General features: G+C 45.7%; 1 protein-coding gene across 1 annotated transcript; it reads left to right on the top strand.

The window, feature by feature from the left end:
- Positions 1–1,546: 1,546 nt before the first annotated feature.
- LOC141247495 (tyrosinase-like) lies at positions 1,547–21,584 on the top strand. The gene is made up of 4 exons (XM_073669226.1): positions 1,547–1,600; positions 2,870–3,077; positions 7,875–8,010; positions 21,088–21,584. Exons 1-4 carry the CDS (start codon positions 1,547–1,549, stop codon positions 21,266–21,268), a joined length of 579 nt encoding a protein of 192 aa, XP_073525327.1. The 3' UTR covers positions 21,269–21,584.
- Positions 21,585–23,193: the final 1,609 nt, after the last annotated feature.

Consider the following 23,193-nt stretch of genomic DNA (forward strand, 5'->3'; position numbering starts at 1 on the left):
TTCTAACAGTCTATTCAGTGGGACTATCAGCTGTGTATCCACCAGACTTCTGCACAACACAACTGATGGTCCCAACCCCATTTATAAGGCAAGAAATCCCACTTATTAAACCTGACAGGGCTCACCTGTGAAGTGAAAACCATTTCCGGTGACTACCTCTTGAAGCTCATCAAGAGAATGCCAAGTGTGTGCAAAGCTGTCATCAAAGCAAAAGGTGGCTACTGTGAAGAACCTAGAATATAAGACATATTTTCAGTTGTTTCACACTTTTTTGTTAAGTATATAATTCCACATGTGTTAATTCATAGTTTTGATGCCTTCAGTGTGAATGTACAATTTTCATAGCCATGAAAATACATAAAAATCTTTAAATGAGAAGGTGTGTCCAAACTTTTGGTCTGTACTATATATATATATATATATATATATATATATATATATATATATATATATATATCTATATATATATATATATATATATATATATATATCCGGCATGGTCACCGCTAAGCTCCGAAATAACCAACAAAAAACTAGCTACCACCACCAATTGATTATACAAGCCATTTGGACACTTGTTACAGGTGGCATATGGCTTCAGGAGTGCGGTTTATACATAAGAAGGAACAGAGTTATTAAATTTTATATTTTTAATCTGAAAGTATTCAAACATGTTACAAAATGGGAACAAAACAATACAGCATATACAATCACATAAAATAAAAAGGGATAACAAAGGAACTATGCCTGATGTCACAGTAATGGTTCTTATTTTTATAGAGGGAAGTATTTTGATTAGTAAAATGGGACACTCTCACAGTGAACTGTGTCTTCCAGAATGAACAATGATAAAAACTCAAAATCTGATTTTATTAGATAATGGTTATGCCCACATACCTCCCTTTGGTGAGCTCATATAGGGGCTGGTCATGACTCATTAGATGTGGCTAGGTCTTTAGAAAATCATAGGATTCCCAACTTTCAGGATATTTTTGCCCCCTGGAGGTCACAGGCGGGAGATATTAATGCCATATTTCCTACCATGGTTTTAGCTTTCCAAGGATAGGAAACATGGCATATATAATGTTATCCATCTGTCCGATATTCATTTTGGGCTGTTTGGCAGGTCATACCGTGATGTAAGTGATTTTGTTACATTTGTCACGACAACAAAAATATGTCTCCCACAACTATAATATCTACACCTGTCCTAAAAACCCCAATATTCCTAACTGGATGTCAGAGAAAAATGGAAATTCATAAGGCCTCTCCACGGAGCTAGCATTCACCTCACCCCCCTCCTCTTTCACACAAAATCTGCAGGAGTAAAAGCTGATAATCAAAACCTCTTTTGGGTAATAGAACCAAGTGTCTAACATAGGAGAAGAAAGGAAATAAGTTATATCTAAGAAGTAACAAAACTAATTAAAATCCCTTTTGAGGCTGAAACTGACTGCGGTGACCAAATGGTTGAAACAGGACATCTATAGTGGGAAACAAATATAGAGTCTAGGGTTTATGTATTGAAGAGGGATAAGCTGCTATGATGAAAGAACTTCCCCAGGCTTTGTGTCTCCGATGGAAAGTTATGAATATTGGGGTTAGTATTGATCAGATGTTGATGGGACATACATTTTCAACTTCAGGTTTAATAGGGAAAAAATATGCATATTTTTTCATATTTGTGACACATGCCAATCAGCCCCAAATTAATAGTAAGGCAGATAGCTGACAACAGCCATGCCATGTTTCCTATCTAAGAAAAGATAAGAAAAGGTAAAATCATGATAAATAATATGATGTCGATATCGAACTCCTGTGATCGTCATGAGTGATGATATTGTGAATGTTGGGAATCTCATAATGTTCTCAAACTGAAGCCACATCCCATGATCAGCCCTGTTATAAATCATCAAGGGGAGATATGAGGGTGCAACTTAGGTGCTGATAAAAGATCGTGGCAAATTATGATCTGTGTTCAGTGCCAGAAGATACATCACCGTGTAGGCTGGATCCACGTTAACCAGACATTTTCAATCGGATTGCTTCCATCCGCTAAGCTCTGAAGTCATTACAGTGACGTCAGGTTTAGCTATTTTCTTTTGTTAATCCATTTCATTTTATGTAACTGTATATTCTGAATTGTTTTGTCCCTTTTGTGAAATCTTTTGTATACTTTTATAAACACTGCCTATCTCTCTGGATTAAATATAAAATGTAATATCTCTGTTCCTTTTGTTCTGTAAACCGTACCCAAGGCCATACGCTACTTGTTGGCAGCGAGTAATACGTTTTGTTATTGTGGACCGTACCGGAATATATATATATTCCATGCGTTGGAATTGGAGGTGCATATACCTTACAGTTACTGTGATTTCCCCAATAACTGGCTTAGTAGTGGTAACAGCAGCAGTCTCCTCCATTAATTGTTGGTCAATTGCATAATTGTCCTAGCACTAGAGGACAGCAGAGGGCTGTTCATGGCAGAAAGGTAACTGTGTGGTAGGTTCAGCGTGCCCCCCCAGTTGTGATCTTTGACACTGGACTTCAGCTCTGAATCTTCTGCTGGCAGTTCTTTGAACATAGAAAGAAAATAGGCATCTTCCACAGGCCATAAATATATCGCCTCCCAAATTCTTCTACAAGCAGTTCCTTGACTTTGTGTCTACAATCTATCACATAACCCACTTTAATTACCTGGTCACAGCAGGGGGAGGCCCAGCTGCACAGAGATCATATGGAGTGTCTTAGAGTGTGAGCTCTTTTTTCTTCAATTCATGATGAAGCCATGCTTCGATCCTCAATATTAGAGTTTAGATATTGGTCCTATTTTTACCGTTGTATTTATGACACATTTTCTCTTTTTCAGTCGATCTGTGTAGAATATTATCTCAGTGGAACTAATTGTTTAATGTCCAACTGCGAATGTGAACGTCCAAAGATCACAAGGAAACCCGGTGCAACGCCAGGATTTGGCATGCCAACCAAAGCGGATGTAGACTACTGCCTGACCTTACCCCTGGACTCTTCCCCCTATACATCGGCCTCACTGAGAAGTATGCGAAACTGCGCAGAAGGTAAGAAGAAGCACTTACCTCAACACGGGTCACAACGTATGTAGGAGATGCCAGAGAGGGAAGTGATGGCTGCAGCACTGGCAGAGTTACAACCCTGCCCAGTATTATAGGAGAGAGTTACACAAGAGGCATGTCAAAAGAGCATGTCAGGGAAGTGGTTCCTGTATAAAGCTGATGAGGCATATCCACTGCAGGGGGCACATACACCTTTATTACACCTCTTACACCTATCGGATAAACTTACTGTTTGTAACTCTGGCACTAGTGACGTGTCTACAGAAATGTGTAAAATACCCTCCATTATGTTTTCATGTTCCCTGTAAGATCCAGATACAGGTGGTAAATGTACGACATTTGCACACTCTTGTAGTCGGACATTAAGGGAGAGGACAGTGCAGAAGAGTGGATGAAAAGGCCAGTGCCGCGCTGCTGGGGACGCCGACTTTGCCAGCCTTTTACTCCAGCGCCGGAGTCACACCCGGGGAACCAACTGCACCAAGACGTATTGAGTTCAGGACACAGCTAACCAAGAATCAGGCGCCAAATGATCCCTATATGTAGGGTCCAACAGTCCTCACCCACTGTAAGACCCCAGTGCCACGTCCTTGACTCACCTGCATTTACCAACATTATCCCAGAGTAACAGGATGAGCCGAGCACAAGATGATCCTGTCAAATGTAATCTTAAATCTCAATTACCCCCATCATTCTGCTAACCAAGAAGACAATACTTCTGCTGACTGCTAGTGCCACCTCAGAGCCACCTCCAGGCTGCAGAATTCTAGAACATTCTAATACAGCGAGTAGGTATGATCGAGCACTAAAATGCTTCAGTGCTTATTACTCGAATGAAGCAAGTCGAACGCTCGGACGGGCTCGGGTAATGAGCCCAATGTAAGTCTATGGGAAACTTAACCTTTGGAGGACCTGGGAGGGTCTAATAAAACTGTCCCAGACCTTTGCTAGACTTCTCCTGTCTCTGTTGGGCCCGATGTGTCTCTCCCTCGTCTCTACTCCTTGGTTATCCAAGGAACAATGACCTCTGCCACCAACCTTGTCAGATGGGAATTTTTGTACTAATTGTTCTACTAGGGCCTTCTGTTATTGCACCATTTTACTAGTGTTCTCCACTGCAGGAAGGAGAGATGGAAAGTTCTTCTTGTAGCGTAGCTCGAGAAAGATGAACAACCAGTAATCAGTGTTGGCCGAAATGCGTATAACCTGAGGGTCACGTGCCAGACTCCCAACATGCAAGACTTCTCTGTCCCTCAGGAGATTGACTCTCCATCTCCTCCTCCCTCTTATTTTCAACCCATCCACGCTGATCAGCTGGGATGAAGCTGGTGTGGGTAGTACCCTCTGTAGCACAGGCAACCATCTCCTGTTCCTCCTCCTCCACATTATCACCTAATCTGTGCTGAGAAGATGAGATGAGGCTTGGCTGGGTAGTTTCACCATGTGCTCTTTCTTCCTCCATATCCACCTGGACCACATGCAAAGCTTCATATTTAACTCACCCAATGGGGGAATAACTACACCGAGACAGCTACACTGAGAACAACTACATGGGGACAAGTACACCAAGTCAATTACATGGGGAGAAATCCACAGAGGAACAGCTACAGGGGGTAAAACTACACAGAGCCAACTACATGGAGACCACTACACCTAGACAACTACATTGAGGCAACTGCATGGTGGCAATTACACTGAGACCACTACATGGGGACAACTACACAGGGAACAACTACAGGAGAACAATTACACCAAGATGACTACATGGGAACAACTAAAGGGGAAATACTACACTGAGTCAACTAAAGAGGAACAACTACAGGCAAACAGACAGTTAGGGTGATTAATGAGTGGAACAGGCTGCCACGAGAGGTGGTGAGTTCCCCTTCAATGGACGTCTTCAAACAGAGGCTGGACAGACATCTGTCTGAGATGATCTAGTGAATCCTGCTTTGAGCAGGGGGTTGGACCAGATGACCCAGGAGGTCCCTTCCAACTCTACCATTCTATGATTCTATGAACTACATGGGGACAACTAAAGGGGAAGAACTACACAGAGCCAACTACATGGGAACAACTACATGGAGACCATTACATCTAGACAACTACATTGAGGCAACTGCATGGTGGCAATTACACTGAGACCACTACATGGGGACAACTACACAGGGAACATCAACACCAAAACAACTATAGGGGGATCATTTAGACAGGGACAACTACAAGGGGACAACTACACAAAGACAACTATGGGGACAACTACATGTAGACAACTACACTGAGACAACTATATGGCACAACTACACAGGGAAAAATGACACCAAAACAATTGCATGAGCAAAATGACAGTGACGATCTACCCCGAGACAATTAAATGAGGAGACCTATACTGAGACAGTTACAGGGGAACAACTACATGGGGACCACTGCACCAATACAACTACAGGGGGACAACTATATAGGGACAACTACATGGGGATAGCTACACAAGGAACAACTACACAGAGACAACTGCATGTGGAAACTACACCGAGACATCTACATGGGGACCACTAAACAAAGACAACTTCAGGGAACAACTACACAAGAATAAATACAGAGGAACAGCTCCAGGGGAAAACTACATGAGGACATCTACATCTAGTCAACTACAATGAGACAACGCCATAGCGGCAACTACACAAGGAACAGCGATACTGAGACAACTATAGAGGAGCAACCACATGGGGACAACTACAGAAGGAACATCTACACCAAGAGGGAACATAGGGAACCTCTACACAGGGACAAGTACACTGGGAAAACTACAAGGGAACTACTACATAAGGACAAATACACAGGGAACAACTACACAGAAAACAACTATACTGATAAAACTACAAGGAAACTACATGGGGAATAACTACACGGGAAGACTTACACAGGGAGCACTACACGGGGAGCACTACACGGGGAGCACTACACGGGGAGCACTACAAGGGGAGCACTACACAGGGAGCACTACACGGGGAGCATTACACGGGGAGCACTACATGGGGAGCAGTACAAGAGGAGCACTACAACGGGGAGCACTATGTAAGGTAAAATGTATTTTTGGTCCCAATTTTAAAAAATGAAAGCTGTCTTAAATTTCCACCCCTGTCCATTTGTAAGACATAGAACTGCAGTGCTGGCCCCCACCCTAAGAATTTTTATTACCGTCGTAAACCCTCCGTGTAGAGCAGCTTTTAGCTCAAACTAGATTTTCCCTCCAATTCTATTGTTTAGCTGGACCAACGTTTAATGTCAATTTTAATAACGCACAGGACTGTCACAAACACCGGGACCACATTTTTGGAATGCTCACCTTTTTCCCATTACAATAGTATATCTTGCATAACTGAGAAATGACCGGGAACTGGGGTAATGGATTCTGAGCTTCTGAGCGTCATAGCGATTTCATATTTGATATCAATCTTTATGAATAGTGGTGACAGTCAAGATGATGTCTCCCTCTTGGATGTGGGACCACCCCACACCAAAATATGACATCTGAAGGATTTTTAGGTCTTCTGCAGCTGGGTGGGCTCGCAAAGCCGAGCCCCCCTTGTGAGGTAAATAATGGGTGTCTCCCAGAGTTTTGGCTGCTTTGCTAAAAACTAGATCGGCCATTTTCCAAGTCATTCTTCTCAGAGACGTCAGACGCACGCACACCACGCTGCGTGGAAGAATCACCTCTAATTCCCGGGGAGCCACCCCCCCCACAGAATCTGAGACCATCACCTTGTGAAGCAGGTTTTGCTATTACTTATCCCTTTTATTTTAATAACTGTTTATGCATATATGTAAATTGTCTCCTTTATAATATCTTGTATATATTTTGTAAACACTGCCCACCTTTTGGGAGTAAATCATTATTATTTACCAGTTTCGTTCTTCTTGTCCTATGTCGAGCAAACACGTTCTTCACCCGCTAATTCACGTTACCTAACGGGTACCCGATCCACCTGTTAAGCGATCGGTGGTGGCAGTATACCAGTATTTATGTGATATTGTGGTTTAAGGGTGGCTGGTCGGAGGTATATATACGTTCCTGGAAGGAACTGGTGATATATATACGTCCTGTCACATCACGTGCCGCAATAGTCGACATAAATTAGAGCAGCTGCACCCGTGCTTATCCTCGGTCAATACCGTGTTTGACCAGCAGGATAAAGGGGCGCCAGAGAGCTGCAAGGACTGACCCAACAGTGGGTTTGTTTTCATGACACACTACAACGGGGAGCACTACAAGGGGAGCACTACAAGGGGAGCACTACAAGAGGAGCACTACAAGAGGAGCACTACAAGAGGAGCACTACACGGGGAGCTCTACACAGGGAGCACTACAAGGCGAGCACTACACGGGGAGCACTACACGGGGAACACTAAACGAGGAGCACTACACAGGGATCACTACAAGTGGATCACTACACGGCAAGCACTACACAGGGATCACTACACGGGGAGCACTACACGGGGAGCACTACACGGGGAGCACTACACGGGGAGCACTACAAGGGGAGCACTACACGGGGAGCACTACACGGAGAGCACTACACGGAGAGCACTACAAGGGGAGCACTACACGGGGAGCACTACATGGGGAGCACTACATGGGTACGGCCACATGAGAAAGTACTATCTGGAAGAGACACAGGGTATAATGTCACCTTCAGAGAATGTTCATTATGGGTGCACAGCTCATCTGGTTTCAGAGCGTACTCCGTTTTTATTCTGTAATTTCTTCATTTTCTCCTGTAGGTTTTAGGAACAGGTTTGAGAATCAGGCCACGTCTATGCACAATCTGTTTCACGTGTACTGTGGAGGGACCATGGCTCAAGTCGCCATCGCCTGTAATGACCCCATATTTATATTCCACCACACATTCATGGACAAGTAAGTAAGAAGAAATGATCATCTACTGATACCAGTACCTGCAGCTTCATTCTGAATTTCACACAATTATCCGGAAATCTAAAATATGTGCACAGGGAATATTTCACATCTAGGCGTATGACGTGTCAACTCCATGTAGGCGTGTGACGTGTCAACTCCCTGTAGGCGTATGACATGTCAACTCCCTGTAGGCGTATGACATGTCAACTCCCTGTAGGCGTATGACGTGTCAACTCCCTGTAGGCGTGTGACGTGTCAACTCCATGTAGGCGTGTGACGTGAATATTACATCAAGGCGTATGACGTGTCCACTCCCTGTAGGCGTATGACGTGTCCACTCCCTGTAGGCGTATGACGTGTCAACTCCATGTAGGCGTGTGACGTGAATATTACATCAAGGCGTATGACGTGTCCACTCCCTGTAGGCGTGTGACGTGTCAACTCCATGTAGGCGTGTGACGTGAATATTACATCAAGGCGTATGACGTGTCCACTCCCTGTAGGCGTATGATGTGTCAACTCCCTGTAGGCGTGTGACGTGAATATTACATGTAGGTGTAAAACGTATAGATTACATGTAGGCGAATGACGTGTGTATTACACGGTATGGAGCGAGATTAGCGATGAGTGACTATTTAGAAATTCTAATATGCCGACTATGAATTTGCTATATATTGTAAATACTGCAAAGTCTTTAATTGCCCAGAAATGATGTAACATTCTAGGATCTCCTAGGACTGTAATTTGGTTTAACAAGGGTGTAATTTTAAATTTAGGTTTATGAATTACTCATTGTTTGCAAACTATTTACACAAGACCAGAGACAAATAGCAATATTCATCCCTGACATCCTATATTTTAAATGTCAAACCCAAGAATAGTTCTGAAAACTAATATAGCTTATAGGGGTATTCCCATCTCCAAGATCCTATCCCAATATGTAGTAGATGTAATAATAATATTATCAGTACCTACAATTAGAAATGTAGTATAGTATTTTTGATTCACTATTAGTGTTGAGCGAGAATGCTCGACACTGCTTGGTACTCGCCCGAGCATCACGCTACTCGGGATGTTCGGCGAGCACCGAGCATTTCCGAGTTACTCGGGCGGGAGCTCGGGTCTCCGCCCTGCATGTTTGGCGCTCTTTACAGAGCCAATGAACATGCAGGGATTGCCAGCCAGTCACTGTAATGCCGCCGCCATGTTGTTTGTGGGCATTACATTGATTGGCTGGCCGCACAGCGTCACCTCTAGTATTTAAAACCGGGAGCCGCCATCTTGGACACAGTCGCTCCGGATCAGACAGCGTAGGGACAGCGCTGCTGAGCTAGGGAGAGATTTATGCTGCGAAATAGTTCGTTAGGGTCTGTAAAGGCTGCCAGAACAAACAACAGTCCTTCTCAGGACTAATATCCATCCCAGATACCAGGCAGGCAGGCTGTATAGGAGTCGCAGTGGTTATACCAGCAAACACTGCATTACAGTCCTGTGTGCTGCTCCTGTTGCTGAAATTGCTGGACTTAGCTCCAGGTCTCGGGGGCCAGGAAAAATCCTTTTTTCTCCATCTAAATTCTCATTTTTTATTTTTTTTCCTCCTTCACACTGTACAAATACCCGTCTTATTAACCTTTTGGTGTCGTCGTCCCCCCCTTCCAAAAAAAAAATAAAAAAGTGTGTCTGTGACTGTTCAGACACAAATATATCTGTTTAATATAGTCTGGTGTAGGCCAGAGAAACAGAAGTGTGGTTTTGCAGTTCCACAGTTCAAACCTCTGTATTATCCACTTTTGGGCCATTTTTACCTAAAAAAAACAGTTTGAGTGTGTCGCTCACTGTTCAGCCACAAATATATATATTTAAAAGAGTCTGGTATACACCAGTAAATTATAACTGTGGTTTTGCTGTTCCACGGTAAAAAATCTCTATTATCCAGCTTTTGATATTTTTTCCGTAAAGAAAAACAGTAATAGTGTCTCCTGATTGTTCAGACACCAATATATCTGTTTAAAAGAGTCTGGTGTAGGACTGAGAACTAGAACTGTGGTTTTCCTCTTCCACGGTTCTAATCTACATTACCCTTTTTCCATTGATAGTGCGAGTGTAAGCTATTTTACTTCCTTTACAATGGGCAAGGCGTGTGGCCAGGGAAGTGGAACTGGACGTTCTGGTGATGGTGCGTGCAGAGGACGGGGCCGTGGCCAAGGTGAAAATGTGCCACAACCAACAGCCACATCTTCTCGCTCCCACTTCTTGACCGAATTACTAGGGAAGCACAGAACAACACCAGTATTGAGAACTGATCAGTGTGAACAGGTTATTAATTGGATAGCAGATAATACTTCCAGTTACCTGGGCACCACCACCTCCGGTCTGTCTTCCACATGGTCAAGTTTTAGTAGCCATGAGTCTCGACCGCATACTCCTCCTCACCTTGATGCTCCTTCCTCCCACCATGCCGAGTGTCGTCAGACAGCAACTGATCCCACACTTGGACACTCTGAAGAGCTGTTCACTGGTCCATTACCATATTTGTGCCCCTCGCCTGCTCCGCTTGAAGTGGTGGAAGAGGAGATCCCATGTAGCGATGCCCAAATATTTGAACAGTCACGGCCACAGGAAGTCGACGCTGACAATTTGTCACAAGAGGTGGACGATGACGAGACACAATTGCCAGGAAGTGAGGAGGAGGATCGTGGTGTGCAATTGGAAGAGGAGGAGGTGGTGGATGATCTAGTAACTGACCCAACGTGGCAGGACGACAAGCAGAGCGAGACCAGCAGCAAACAGGGGGAGGGAGGCAGAGTACCCCAACAGGCAGGAAGAAGCAGTGTGGTGGCCGCAGACAGAAGGCGGGCAACCGTTCCCTGTAACACCAACACGAGGGATGTTGCCAGTACAACCGGTAGATCTTCCAGAGTCTGGAAATTTTTTAAAGACTCTGCTGACAACCCCAAAAAGGCCATTTGTACCACCTGCCATGCCAGCATCAGCAGGGGTGACAAAACTACCAGCCTGACCACCACCAGCATGATCAGGCACATGGCAGCAAAGCAGCCGACTTTGTGGGCCGAACCCCAGGGTCCACGACCAGTGTCAGCGGGTGTCACCACTGCTTCTTCCACTGTTGTGCATGCAATAGAACCCCCTGTTGTGCGTGCAAGGCAATCCCCTGTCCATACTGCATCTTCACTTGTTATCCCCTGTCCTCTCAGTCTTCACTTATGGCAGTTTCTCAAGAAACAGCATTCACGTCCACGTCCACGTCCCACCGCAGCGTTCAATTGTCCATATCCCAGACCTTTGAATGAAAGCGGAAATTTGCAGCTAATGCCCCACAGGCCACAGTCCTAAATTCAACATTTCCCGACTGCTTGCATTGGAAATGCTGCCTTTTAGGCTGGTGGAGACGGAATCCTTCCGCAACCTTATGGCGGTGGCCGTCCCTCGGTACTCGGTCCCCAGCCGACACTATTTTGCCCAGTGTGCCATCCCCACACTACACAAGCACGTGTCCCAAAACATCTGCCGTGCCCTCAACAACGCAGTTACTGGGAGAGTCCACCTGACAACGGACACGTGGACAAGTGCTTGTGGCCAGGGATGGTACATCTCCCTGACGGCACACTGGGTAAACATAGTGGAAGCCGGGACCCAGTCGGACCTTGGGACGGAACACATCCTCCCCACACCGAGGATTGCGGGCCCTATGTGAGTCAGAGTTGCCCCCACAGTGTACAGCTCCTGTGCATCATCCTCCTCCTCATGTTCAGCCTCCATCTCAGATATCACCACATCAGTTACAAGCTGGAAGCACTGCAGTACTGCCTCCGCCAAGCGGCAACAGGCTGTGCTGAAACTCATAAGCTTAGGTGAGAAACCTCACACTGCTTGTGAGTTGTGGACAGCTGTGAAAGAGCAGACACATCTGTGGCTCACACCGCTGAACCTACATCCAGGCATGGTCGTGTGTGACAATGGCCGTAACCTGATGGCGGCTCTGAGGCGAGGCGAGATCACACACGTACCATGCCTGGCTCATGTGCTTAACCTCGTGGTTCAGCGGTTTCTTAAATCGTACCTCGATTTGCCAGATCTGCTCGTGAAAGTACACCGCCTGTCAGCTCATTTTCGCAAGTCGGCTACAGCTTCTGCCGCCCTTGCTGTGTTGCAGCAGCGTTTGCAGCTTCCGGCACACCGACTGGTGTGTGATGTCCCCACACGTTGGAACTCTACCCTCCACATGTTGCAAAGGATTTGTGAGCAGAAGACAGCAGTTGTGGAGTACCAGCTGCAACAAGGCCGTCGATATTCAGGTCAGACTCCACACATAAGACCTCAGGAGTGGACCTGGATGTCTGACATGTGTACCATCCTGACAAACTTTTAAGGAGTCCACCAAGATGGTGAGTGGCGATGACGCCAGCCTCATCTCATCCCAACGTGCATTGGGGGACAATGAGGGAGAGGAGGAGGAGGAAGAACAGGAGCTTGTATCATGCGCTGTAGACGGTAGTACCTGTACAACTGTCATACCGTCGGTTCAGCGTGGGTGGCCTGAGGACAGGGGGGAGGAGGAGGAGGAGGAGAGCATGATCAGTCGTCATCTTGGTGAGGACATTGAAGTCTTACCCGTTACCAGTGTGGCACGCATGGCTGACTTTATGTTACACTGCCTTAACCTTGACCCTCGCGTTGTCAAAATGTTGGGTGACAGTCATTACTGGTTGGGGACACTTTTAGACCCCCGCTACAAGGAGAACTTTCACTCTCTTGTTCCTGAGGTGGAGAGGTCTACAAAAATGGGGCAGTACCAGAAGGCCCTTGCTGCAGAACTGTTAAAAAAATTATGGGACAGTTTTCTGAGACCCGTCCAGCTTACAGGCCCTGAGCTGCGGGGTACTCTCACAAGGAGTGGAAAGTTTCAAAAGATGGTGAGGGAGTACCTTGCCGACCGTACCAGCATCCTCCGTGATTCCTCTGTGCCTTTTAATTTTTGGGTATCCAAGCTGGACACTTGGAATGAACTCGCTCTGTACGTCTTGGAGGTCCTGGCCTGCCCTGCCGCTAGCGTGTTATCGGAGCGTGTTTTTAGTGCCGCTGGTGGAATTATAACCGATAAGCGCACTCGCCTGTCAACAGACAATGCTGACAAGCTGACCCTTATCAAAATGAACAAGGGCTGGATTGGGCCAGACTTCTCATCACCACCAAATGACAGCAGACTAACATAAAGTCAAATCCACTGTGTTATTTTGGGAGGTGTATTCCCATGCACCGCTTCAAACCCACACATGGGTATACGCTTCCTCATTTCGGCTGTATTTTGCTCTTCTCCTCAGCCTCCACCACCACTATACCACCAGGGTGACCTTGGTCCATGTTGCCAGCATTGCAAGTTCCTCCGTCCTAATTTTGGCAGCTTTTGCTTGGAAAGCATAGGCAAAGACTATGGGAGACCCACTCCCCAATAATGGGAATAATGTTTTTAAGATGCCGTACTGCATGGCTCTTGCTTGCCAGCATTGCAAGTTCCTCCGTCCTAATTTTTGGCAGCTTTTGCTTGGAAAGCATAGGCAAAGACTATGGGAGACCCACTCCCCAATAATGGGAATAATGTTTTTAAGATGCCGTACTGCATGACTCTTGTTTACCAGCATTGCAAGTTCCTCCGTCCTAATTTTTGGCAGCTTTTGCTTGGAAAGCATAGGCAAAGACTTTGGGAGACCCACTCCCCAATAAAGGGAATAATGTTTTTAACATGCTGTACTGCATGACTCTTGTTTGCCAGCATTGCAAGTTCCTCCGTCCTAATTTTTGGCAGCTTTTGCTTGGAAGGCATAGGCAAAGACTATGAGAGACCAACTCCCCAATAATGGGAATAATGTTTTAAAGATGCTGTACTGCATGGCTCTTGTAAGGGGCATTAAAACCGTCTTGTTAAGCTACTGTGACCTCCACCACTTTTCCAAGGGACATTAAAACTGTCTTGTTAAGCTACTGCGACCTCCACGTCTCTTCCAAGGGGCATTAAAACCATCTTGTTAAGCTACTGCGACCTCCACGTCTCTTCCAAGGGGCATTAAAACAGTCTTGTTAAGCTACTGCGACCTCCATGTCTCTTCCAAGGGGCATTAAAACCGTCTTGTTAAACCACTCTGAACTCCACAGCTCTTCAAGGGGCATAGAAATGTTATTTTTAATTAACTCTAACCTCCCTGACTCTTCCAAGGGGCATTGCATTTCCTCCTAATTTTAGTCAGCTTTTGCTTTTCAATGCATAGGCGAACACTAAGGGAGACCCACTCCCCGATAATGGGTAGAAGGTTTTTAGTACGCTGTAATGCACGTCTGTTTCAAGGGCCATTGCAGTTCCTCATAATTTTTGGAAAGCTTTCGATTCACTGCTTAGGCCAACAGTGCACAGGAGACCCAGTTGCTATAAATGGAAAAAAAGGTTTAGTTAAGGCCCTCTGAGCTCCATGTCACTTCCAAGGGGCATTGGAGTGCCTCAAAATTTTTGGTAGGCATTGCACTCACTGTATGCCCTATAACTGTGTAGCCGAACCACTCCTTTTGGTGCAGAAACATATCCTACAAGACATGTGTGGTTGACTGGCCTGATATTGATGTGAATGGTCCCTGTTCCTCCTGCTCTTTCTCCTTTGCCACTACCTCATCCATCATTCATCACCTGAAGCTTTGTTTTAACGGGAGTCATAGAACTGGGATAGTAGCAGGAAAACATCCAGCAATCCTCGGAAGAGGTAGGATATGCGCCAAAACGCTGACCACCTCAGGCCTAGCCGCTACTACATACATGCTCTTGCATTCCAAGAAAACAAAGCAGATGCTAACTTCTATCATCATCATCATGCTCCTCACCTTGGCACTCTCAACTCCCCTGATGGAGAAGCCAGGGCCCACCGGAGGAGTCTGGTTCTCTGGTGGGCTCGTCCAATGCTGCCCTAAAGCAGGCCAGGCTAAGAAAAGTGTGGGGGAAGGTCACAGGAGAAATAGGGGCGGCTGTGGACCATTTATGGACACCCGGCCGCCGGGCGGCTGGGGACTGAGCATGGATACCTCGCTGCCGAAGCAGCCCTGAGGTAGTGGCCAGCTTTGGCCTCCTCCAAACTAAAAGGCCCCATTTCAAGTGCAAGCTAGCAGTATGGCATTGCAGCCTGGGGGTGGGTGGGTGGCAGGTTGCACACTTACGCTTGCATTACAAGAAAACAAAGCAGATGCTAACTTCTATCATCATCATCATGCTCCTCACCTTGGCACTATCAACTCCCCTGATGGAGAAGCCAGGGTCCACCGGAGGAGTCTGGTTCTCTGGTGGGCTCGTCCAATGCTGCCCTAAAGCAGGCCAGGCTAAGAAAAGTGTGGGGGAAAGTCACAGGAGAAATAGGGGCGGCTGGGGACCGTTTATGGACACCCGGCCGTCCCCAGGCGGCTGGGGACTGTGTGTGGGAACCCAGCCGTGGGGCGGCTGGGGACCGAGTATGGATACCTGACCACCCCCTGGTGGCTGGGGACCGAGCATGGACACCTGGCCTCCGGGCGGTTGGGGACTGAGTATGGATATCAGGCCGCTGATGCAGCCATGACATGGTGGCCGGCGTCTGCCTCCACATGCCTAAAAGGCCCAATTTCAAGTGCAAGCAAGCTAGCAGTATGGTATTGCAGCCTGCGGGTGGGTAGGTGGCAGGCTGCATACTTGTGCTTGCTTTGCAAGAAATGGGGGAGGTACAATTGAACACTGCCCTGGGACAAGGACTTGCACGGGGATAGTTGCAAGTCTGCATCTTCTGATGCGGCAAGGATCACTTCTGATGGGCACACTTTTAGGTGTCAGAGATGCTTCCAGGGGTCTTCCTCATGCTGTTCCCATGTCTTTTCAGCACTGTATGCATGTGTCACACAGCACCTGGCCAGATAAGGTTGTAAAATGTTAAAATGAAATTTCCCGGTGAACGCATTTGTCACGGTTGAAAGCAATACAAACGTGCAAAAACGCATAAAAAATGCTACTTGTGAACATAGAACAAGGTGTGGAGGAGTATTTTTGTTTTTGGTTATTTATTTTACCTTATACACAAGTCTTTAACCTGGAAAGGAAATTCCTTAACATATTTCACAGGAAAACCGTTTCAGTTTCGTTTTTGATCGTTTTATTGTGAGCCTGTAAAAGTGGCTTAATACCTCTGACCACGTTGTTGACAGCAGTGACCTGGGGGTCAGAAATGCTTCCTGGGGCGATCCCCATGCTGTCCCCATGTCATTTGAGCACTGTCACTATCGTTTTGGGCACTTGTTAGGCTTTTAAAAGACTGCCGGGGGTGCCGCCGCAAAAATGCTCGGGTCTCCCATAGACTAACATTGGGCTCGTTGCTCGGGTTGAGCACCCGAGTATCACGGTGAGCTCGGCCCGAGCTTCGAGCACCCGAGCATTTTAGTGCTCGCTCAACACTATTCACTATATCTCTTTCCTTATGTGCAGGCATTGCGGGACCTTAGGTATCCATGGTTACGACCACTAGGAGCCAGCTAACTGTCACTTTATCAGTGGGCGTAAACATGGATACCTAAGGTCCCGCAATGCCTGCACATGAGGAAAGAGACCTAGTGAATCAAAAATACTACAGTACATTTCTAATTGTAGGTATTTGCTAATATTATTATTATTACACCTACTATATATTGGGATATGATCTTATAGATAGGAAAACCCCTTTAACTATAATGGAGGCCATTTGGTTTCAGTTAAGGTGTTCAGCATTTGATGGAAAACCAAACAGACTATATTATACTTAAAGGGATACATCTGATGGTGTAGAGCAAATACGGCTTGAAACAAAACTGATGGTTATTCTTGTGTAGTATTTATGTTCTGATGGTGGTTCTGGTGCCATATTCATGATTAAGGGTGTCACGCTTATCAGAAACACGTTAATGTTTTAAGGATGTATCCATCATGATATTTTAATCTTTTTTGCATGGTTTTTGTTCGAATCCACTAAAAAATATTTGCATGTTTGTGAAGCTGGACCTCTCCTTCTTTTACTTCATGTACCGATGGCTCTGGTGATGTATTCCTGTAGTGATGATGGTTCTGGTGATGTATTCCTGTATTGATTAGGCTTCTGGTGCTTTATGTACTGAATCTGCTTCTGGTGCTTTATTCCTGTATTGATTGTGCTTATGGTGTTGTATTCTTGTACTGATTGTGCTTCTGGTGTTGTATTCCTGTACTGATTGTGCTTTTTGTGCTTTATTCCTGTGGTTGGGACCAGCAGTCATCACCGTACATGTGAGGGTGGGATCAGCAGTCAGTCCGATATATATGTGGTTGGGACCAACATGATCCCGGTATATATGCAGGCGTCACCAACTTAATCCAAATATATAGGTGGGTAGGACCAACATCATCCAAATACACATGTAGGTGAGACAAACATCATTCTGGTATGTGTGGGAGGGGCCAATGTTATCTCGGTATATGTGGGAGGGACCAATTGTCAACCCAGTAAATTTGAGCGGGACCAACATCATCCCAGTATATGTCTGTAGGACCAGTAGTCATCCCGGTATATGAAGGTGGGACCAGAAGTCATCCAGTTATATATGTGGGCGGGAATAAAAGTCATTGTATACTGATTGTCCTTCTGGTGCTGTACTCCTGTACTGACTGTGCGTCTGGTGCTGTATTCTTGTACTAATGGGGTTTCTGGTGATGTATAGTACAGACCAAAAGTTTGGACATACCTTCTCATTTAAAGATTTTTCTGTATTTTCATGACTATGAAAATTGTACATTCACACTGAAGGCATCAAAACTATGAATTAACACATGTGGAATTATATACTTAACAAAAAAGTGTGAAACAACTGAAAATATGTCTTATATTCTAGGGTCTTCACAGTAGCCACCTTTTGCTTTGATGACTGCTTTGCACACTCTTGGCATTCTCTTGATGAGCTTCAAGAGGTAGTCACCGGAAATGGTCTTCCAACAATCTTGAAGGAGTTCCCAGAGATGCTTAGCACTTGTTGGCCCTTTTGCCTTCACTCTTCGGTCCAGCTCACCCCAAACCATCTCGATTGGGTTCAGGTCTGGTGACTGTGGAGGCCAGGTCATCTGGCGTAGCACCCCATCACTCCCCTGCTAGGTCAAATAGCCTTTACACAGCCTGGAGGTGTTTGGGGTCATTTTCCTGTTGAAAAATAAATGATGGTCCAACTAAACGCAAACCGGATGGAATAGCATGCCGCTGCAAGACGCTGTGGTAGCCATGCTGGTTCAGTATGCCTTCAATTTTGTATAAATCCCCAACAGTGTCACGAGCAAAGCCCCCCTACACCATTTGAAGAACCTAGAATATAAGACATATTTTCAGTTGTTTCACACTTTTTTGTTAAGTATATAATTCCACATGTGGTAATTCATAGTTTTGATGCCTTCAGTGTGAATGTACAATTTTCATAGTCATGAAAATACAGAAAAATCTTTAAATGAGAAGGTGTGTCCAAACTTTTGGTCTGTACTGTGTATATACACTTTTTATGAGTGGTGTGTCTTTTATAGACTGAAAACTAGATGGTACGATAAAAACAAAGAGTCATTAACAGTATGTCTCGATGCTGATTGCATCTATTGGTACAAGTTTTCTTTATTAGTGCATAGGCATTATGTGTATGTGTCAGTGACCTGAGAAGAGTGAGTCTCCTTACTCCTCTCCCTGGTTCCCATGTGCCATGGATCTAGCGGTCAATTATAACCGATGCCTGACTTCACCTAGGTGAGTATATTCACTGACCTGTAGTGGAGATGGTGAAGATTCACTTGTTCTTTTTCCCACTTTCCCGCTTGGTGTTATAATAGATGTGGTGCTCCACACTTGTAGTCAGTAGCTCCATGGCGGCCTGAGGAAAAAAGCGCTTCTTGCTTTCGAAACGCGTCAGAATTGGTCCTATAGTTCTTAATATCATTACTGTGATGTTACAAACAAGTCTGCAGGAGTTCACCGAGCATCTGGGAGTCATTCCAGAATCCGGACGCAGATCTCCGCTTGACCTGACCTCAGATGTGGCCACCGGGCGAGGCGCCACCTGAATCACGGAGCTACTGACTACAAGTGTGGAGCACCACATCTATTAGACACACTCCTCTTAGCGTATTCATACATAGGCATAATGCCTATGCACTAAGAAACTGTGTGACAGCGTGGGAAACAGGGGCTCTGATCAGCGGTAACATCATTACCGCCGATCACAGCGCTGCGGGAGCATGCGAACATCTGACTACTTCTCCCATCAGCCGGCGCCTGCTCTCACCATTAACAGGGAGCGGAAGCACCGATAATGAGAGGAGTAATCTCAACAGCTGGTGCTGGTGCTAAAGTAAAAATTAATAAATAATTATTTAAATAAAAATAGAAAAACATATTATTCTCACCTACACCTAATCCCCGATGCCCTTGCCCCCTGTAAAAAAAATAAAAATAAACACTACATACCTTAACGCCTAATCCCTGATGCCCATGTCACTTGTAATAAAGAAAAAATAATAAACCACCATCATCCTCACCTATCCGCCGTACTCCTGAGTGTCCCACGCAGATCTCATGAATAGGACAGTCACATTGTGAGATGTCACCGCTCTATTCAGCAGCCGGCGATACACTGACAGGAGCGTCATCACTTCCGCAGTATATCGTGATGAGCTGCCGTGAGAGAGGTCACAGGAGTTTATCAGCTGACCAGCAATTATCCCGATAAATGTGGGCAGGACAAGCAGTTATCCCGCTAAATGTGGGCGGGACCAGCAGTCATCCCACTAAATGTGGGCGGGACCAGCAGTCATCCCGCTAAATGTGGGGCGGGACTAGCAGTCATCCCGCTAAATGTGGGCGGGACTAGCAGTCATCCCGCTAAATGTGGGCGGGACTAGCAGTCATCCTGGTAAATGTGGGCAGGACCCGCAGTTATCATGCTTAATGTGGACGGGACCAGAAGTCATCCTGGTATATGTGGGCGGGACCAGCAGTCATCCCGGTATATGTGGGCGGGACCAGCAGTCATCCCGGTATATGTGGGCGGGACCCGCGGTTATCATGCTTAATGTGGGCGGGACCAGAAGTCATCCTGGTACATGTGGGCGGGACCAGCAGTCATCCCGGTATATGTGGGCGGGACCAGCAGTCATCCCGGTATATGTGGGCGGGACCCGCGGTTATCATGCTTAATGTGGGCGGGACCAGAAGTCATCCTGGTACATGTGGGCGGGACCAGCAGTCATCCCGGTATATGTGGGCGGGACCAGCAGTTATCATGCTTAATGTGGGCGGGACCAGCAGTCATCCCGGTATATGTGGGCGGGACCAGCAGTCATCCCGGTATATGTGGGCGGGACCAGAAGTCATCCCGGTATATGTGGGCGGGACCAGCAGTCATCCCGGTATATGTGGGCGGGACCAGAAGTCATCCCGGTATATGTGGGCGGGACCAGCAGTCATCCCGGTATATGTGGGCGGGACCAGCAGTCATCCCGGTATATGTGGGCGGGACCAGCAGTCATCCCGGTATATGTGGGCGGGACCAGCAGTCATCCCGGTATATGTGGGCGGGACCAGCAGTCATCCCGGTATATGTGGGCGGGACCAGAAGTCATCCCGGTATATGTGGGCGGGACCAGCAGTCATCCCGGTATGTGTGGGCGGGACCAGCAGTCATCCCGGTATGTGTGGGCGGGACCAGCAGTCATCCCGGTATATGTGGGCGGGACCAGCAGTCATCCTGGTATATGTGGGCGGGACCAGAAGTCATCCCGGTATGTGTGGGCGGGACCAGCAGTCATCCCGGTATGTGTGGGCGGGACCAGCAGTCATCCCGGTATATGTGGGCGGGACCAGCAGTCATCCTGGTATATGTGGGCGGGACCAGCAGTCATCCCGGTATATGTGGGCAGGATCACAGGAAGCTGGAGGAAGATAGCGGAGACTGTGCGGCCATTCTGCTCGCTGTGCGCGCTGCGGCTCCATCTTCTGATTATAATCTGTCTCTTTATCTTTCCAGGATATTTGACACTTACATAAAAAGGCAAAACCTGACTGAAAGCAGCTACCCCCCCAACCAGATCTACGGGCACAGACCCACAGATAACATCCTGCCATTCCTGCCGCTTCGAAAACACCGGCAGATGTGCGTCCCCGGCACTAGATTCGGTTATATTTACTCTGTATATAACGAGTTTTAAAACGATCTGATCAAGAAATGGGTGTCAACGACCGGACCCCCAAATGACAGATGATGAAAGATCCACCAGAGTAAAGCAGCGGAATAACAACAACCAATAATCACCAATCAATAATCACCTATCAATAATCACCGACCAATAATCAATCAATAATCACCGATCAATAATCACCGACCAATAATCACCGATCAATAATTATCGTTCAATAATCATTTATCAATAATCAACGATCAGTAATCACATAGTAAACCAATCATTTACCAATGATCAATCACAAGTCAATGACGATTTTGCACAATAAAGTGATCTCTGCAAACTTTATGTGTTCTTATTGGGTTTATTATACCAAGCACAGGGGAAACAGGGACCGACGAGGACTAACATTCAGCACGGGCATCAGAAAGTGCACAGATCAATACGGCCTAAATAATATCATATAATATTACTACATAACATGCTGATCATTAATCACATCCTGTACTAGGACTGATATCACTGATCATTAATCACATCCTCTGTACTAGGACTGATATCACCGATCATTAATCACATCCTCTGTACTAGGACTGATATCACTGATCATTAATCACATCCTGTACTAGGACTGATATCACTGATCATTAATCACATCCTGTACTAGGACTGATATCACTGATCATTAATCACATCCTGTACTAGGACTGATATCACTGATCATTAATCACATCCTCTGTACTAGGACTGATATCACTGATCATTAATCACATCCTCTGTACTAGGACTGATATCACTGATCATTAATCACATCCTCTGTACTAGGACTGATATCACCGATCATTAATCACATCCTGTACTAGGACTGATATCACCGATCATTAATCACATCCTGTACTAGGACTGATATCACTGATCATTAATCACATCCTCTGTACTAGGACTGATATCACTGATCATTAATCACATCCTGTACTAGGACTGATATCACTGATCATTAATCACATCCCCTGTACTAGGACTGATATCACTGATCATTAATCACATCCTGTACTAGGACTGATATCACTGATCATTAATCACATCCCCTGTACTAGGACTGATATCACTGATCATTAATCACATCCTCTGTACTAGGACTGATATCACTGATCATTAATCACATCCTGTACTAGGACTGATATCACTGATCATTAATCACATCCTCTGTACTAGGACTGATATCACTGATCATTAATCACATCCTCTGTACTAGGACTGATATCACTGATCATTAATCACATCCCCTGTACTAGGACTGATATCACTGATCATTAATCACATCCTGTACTAGGACTGATATCACTGATCATTAATCACATCCTGTACTAGGACTGATATCACTGATCATTAATCACATCCTCTGTACTAGGACTGATATCACTGATCATTAATCACATCCTCTGTACTAGGACTGATATCACCGATCATTAATCACATCCTGTACTAGGACTGATATCACTGATCATTAATCACATCCTCTGTACTAGGACTGATATCACTGATCATTAATCACATCCTGTACTAGGACTGATATCACTGATCATTAATCACATCCTGTACTAGGACTGATATCACTGATCATTAATCACATCCTGTACTAGGACTGATATCACCGATCATTAATCACATCCTCTGTACTAGGACTGATATCACTGATCATTAATCACATCCTCTGTACTAGGACTGATATCACTGATCATTAATCACATCCTCTGTACTAGGACTGATATCACTGATCATTAATCACATCCTCTGTACTAGGACTGATATCACCGATCATTAATCACATCCTCTGTACTAGGACTGATATCACTGATCATTAATCACATCCCCTGTACTAGGACTGATATCACTGATCATTAATCACATCCTCTGTACTAGGACTGATATCACTGATCATTAATCACATC

Source organism: Phyllobates terribilis, unplaced genomic scaffold (assembly GCF_046119375.1).
Source record: "Phyllobates terribilis strain yellow unplaced genomic scaffold, ASM4611937v1 Scaffold_3056__1_contigs__length_92398, whole genome shotgun sequence".
NCBI classification, from domain to species: Eukaryota; Metazoa; Chordata; class Amphibia; order Anura; family Dendrobatidae; genus Phyllobates; species Phyllobates terribilis.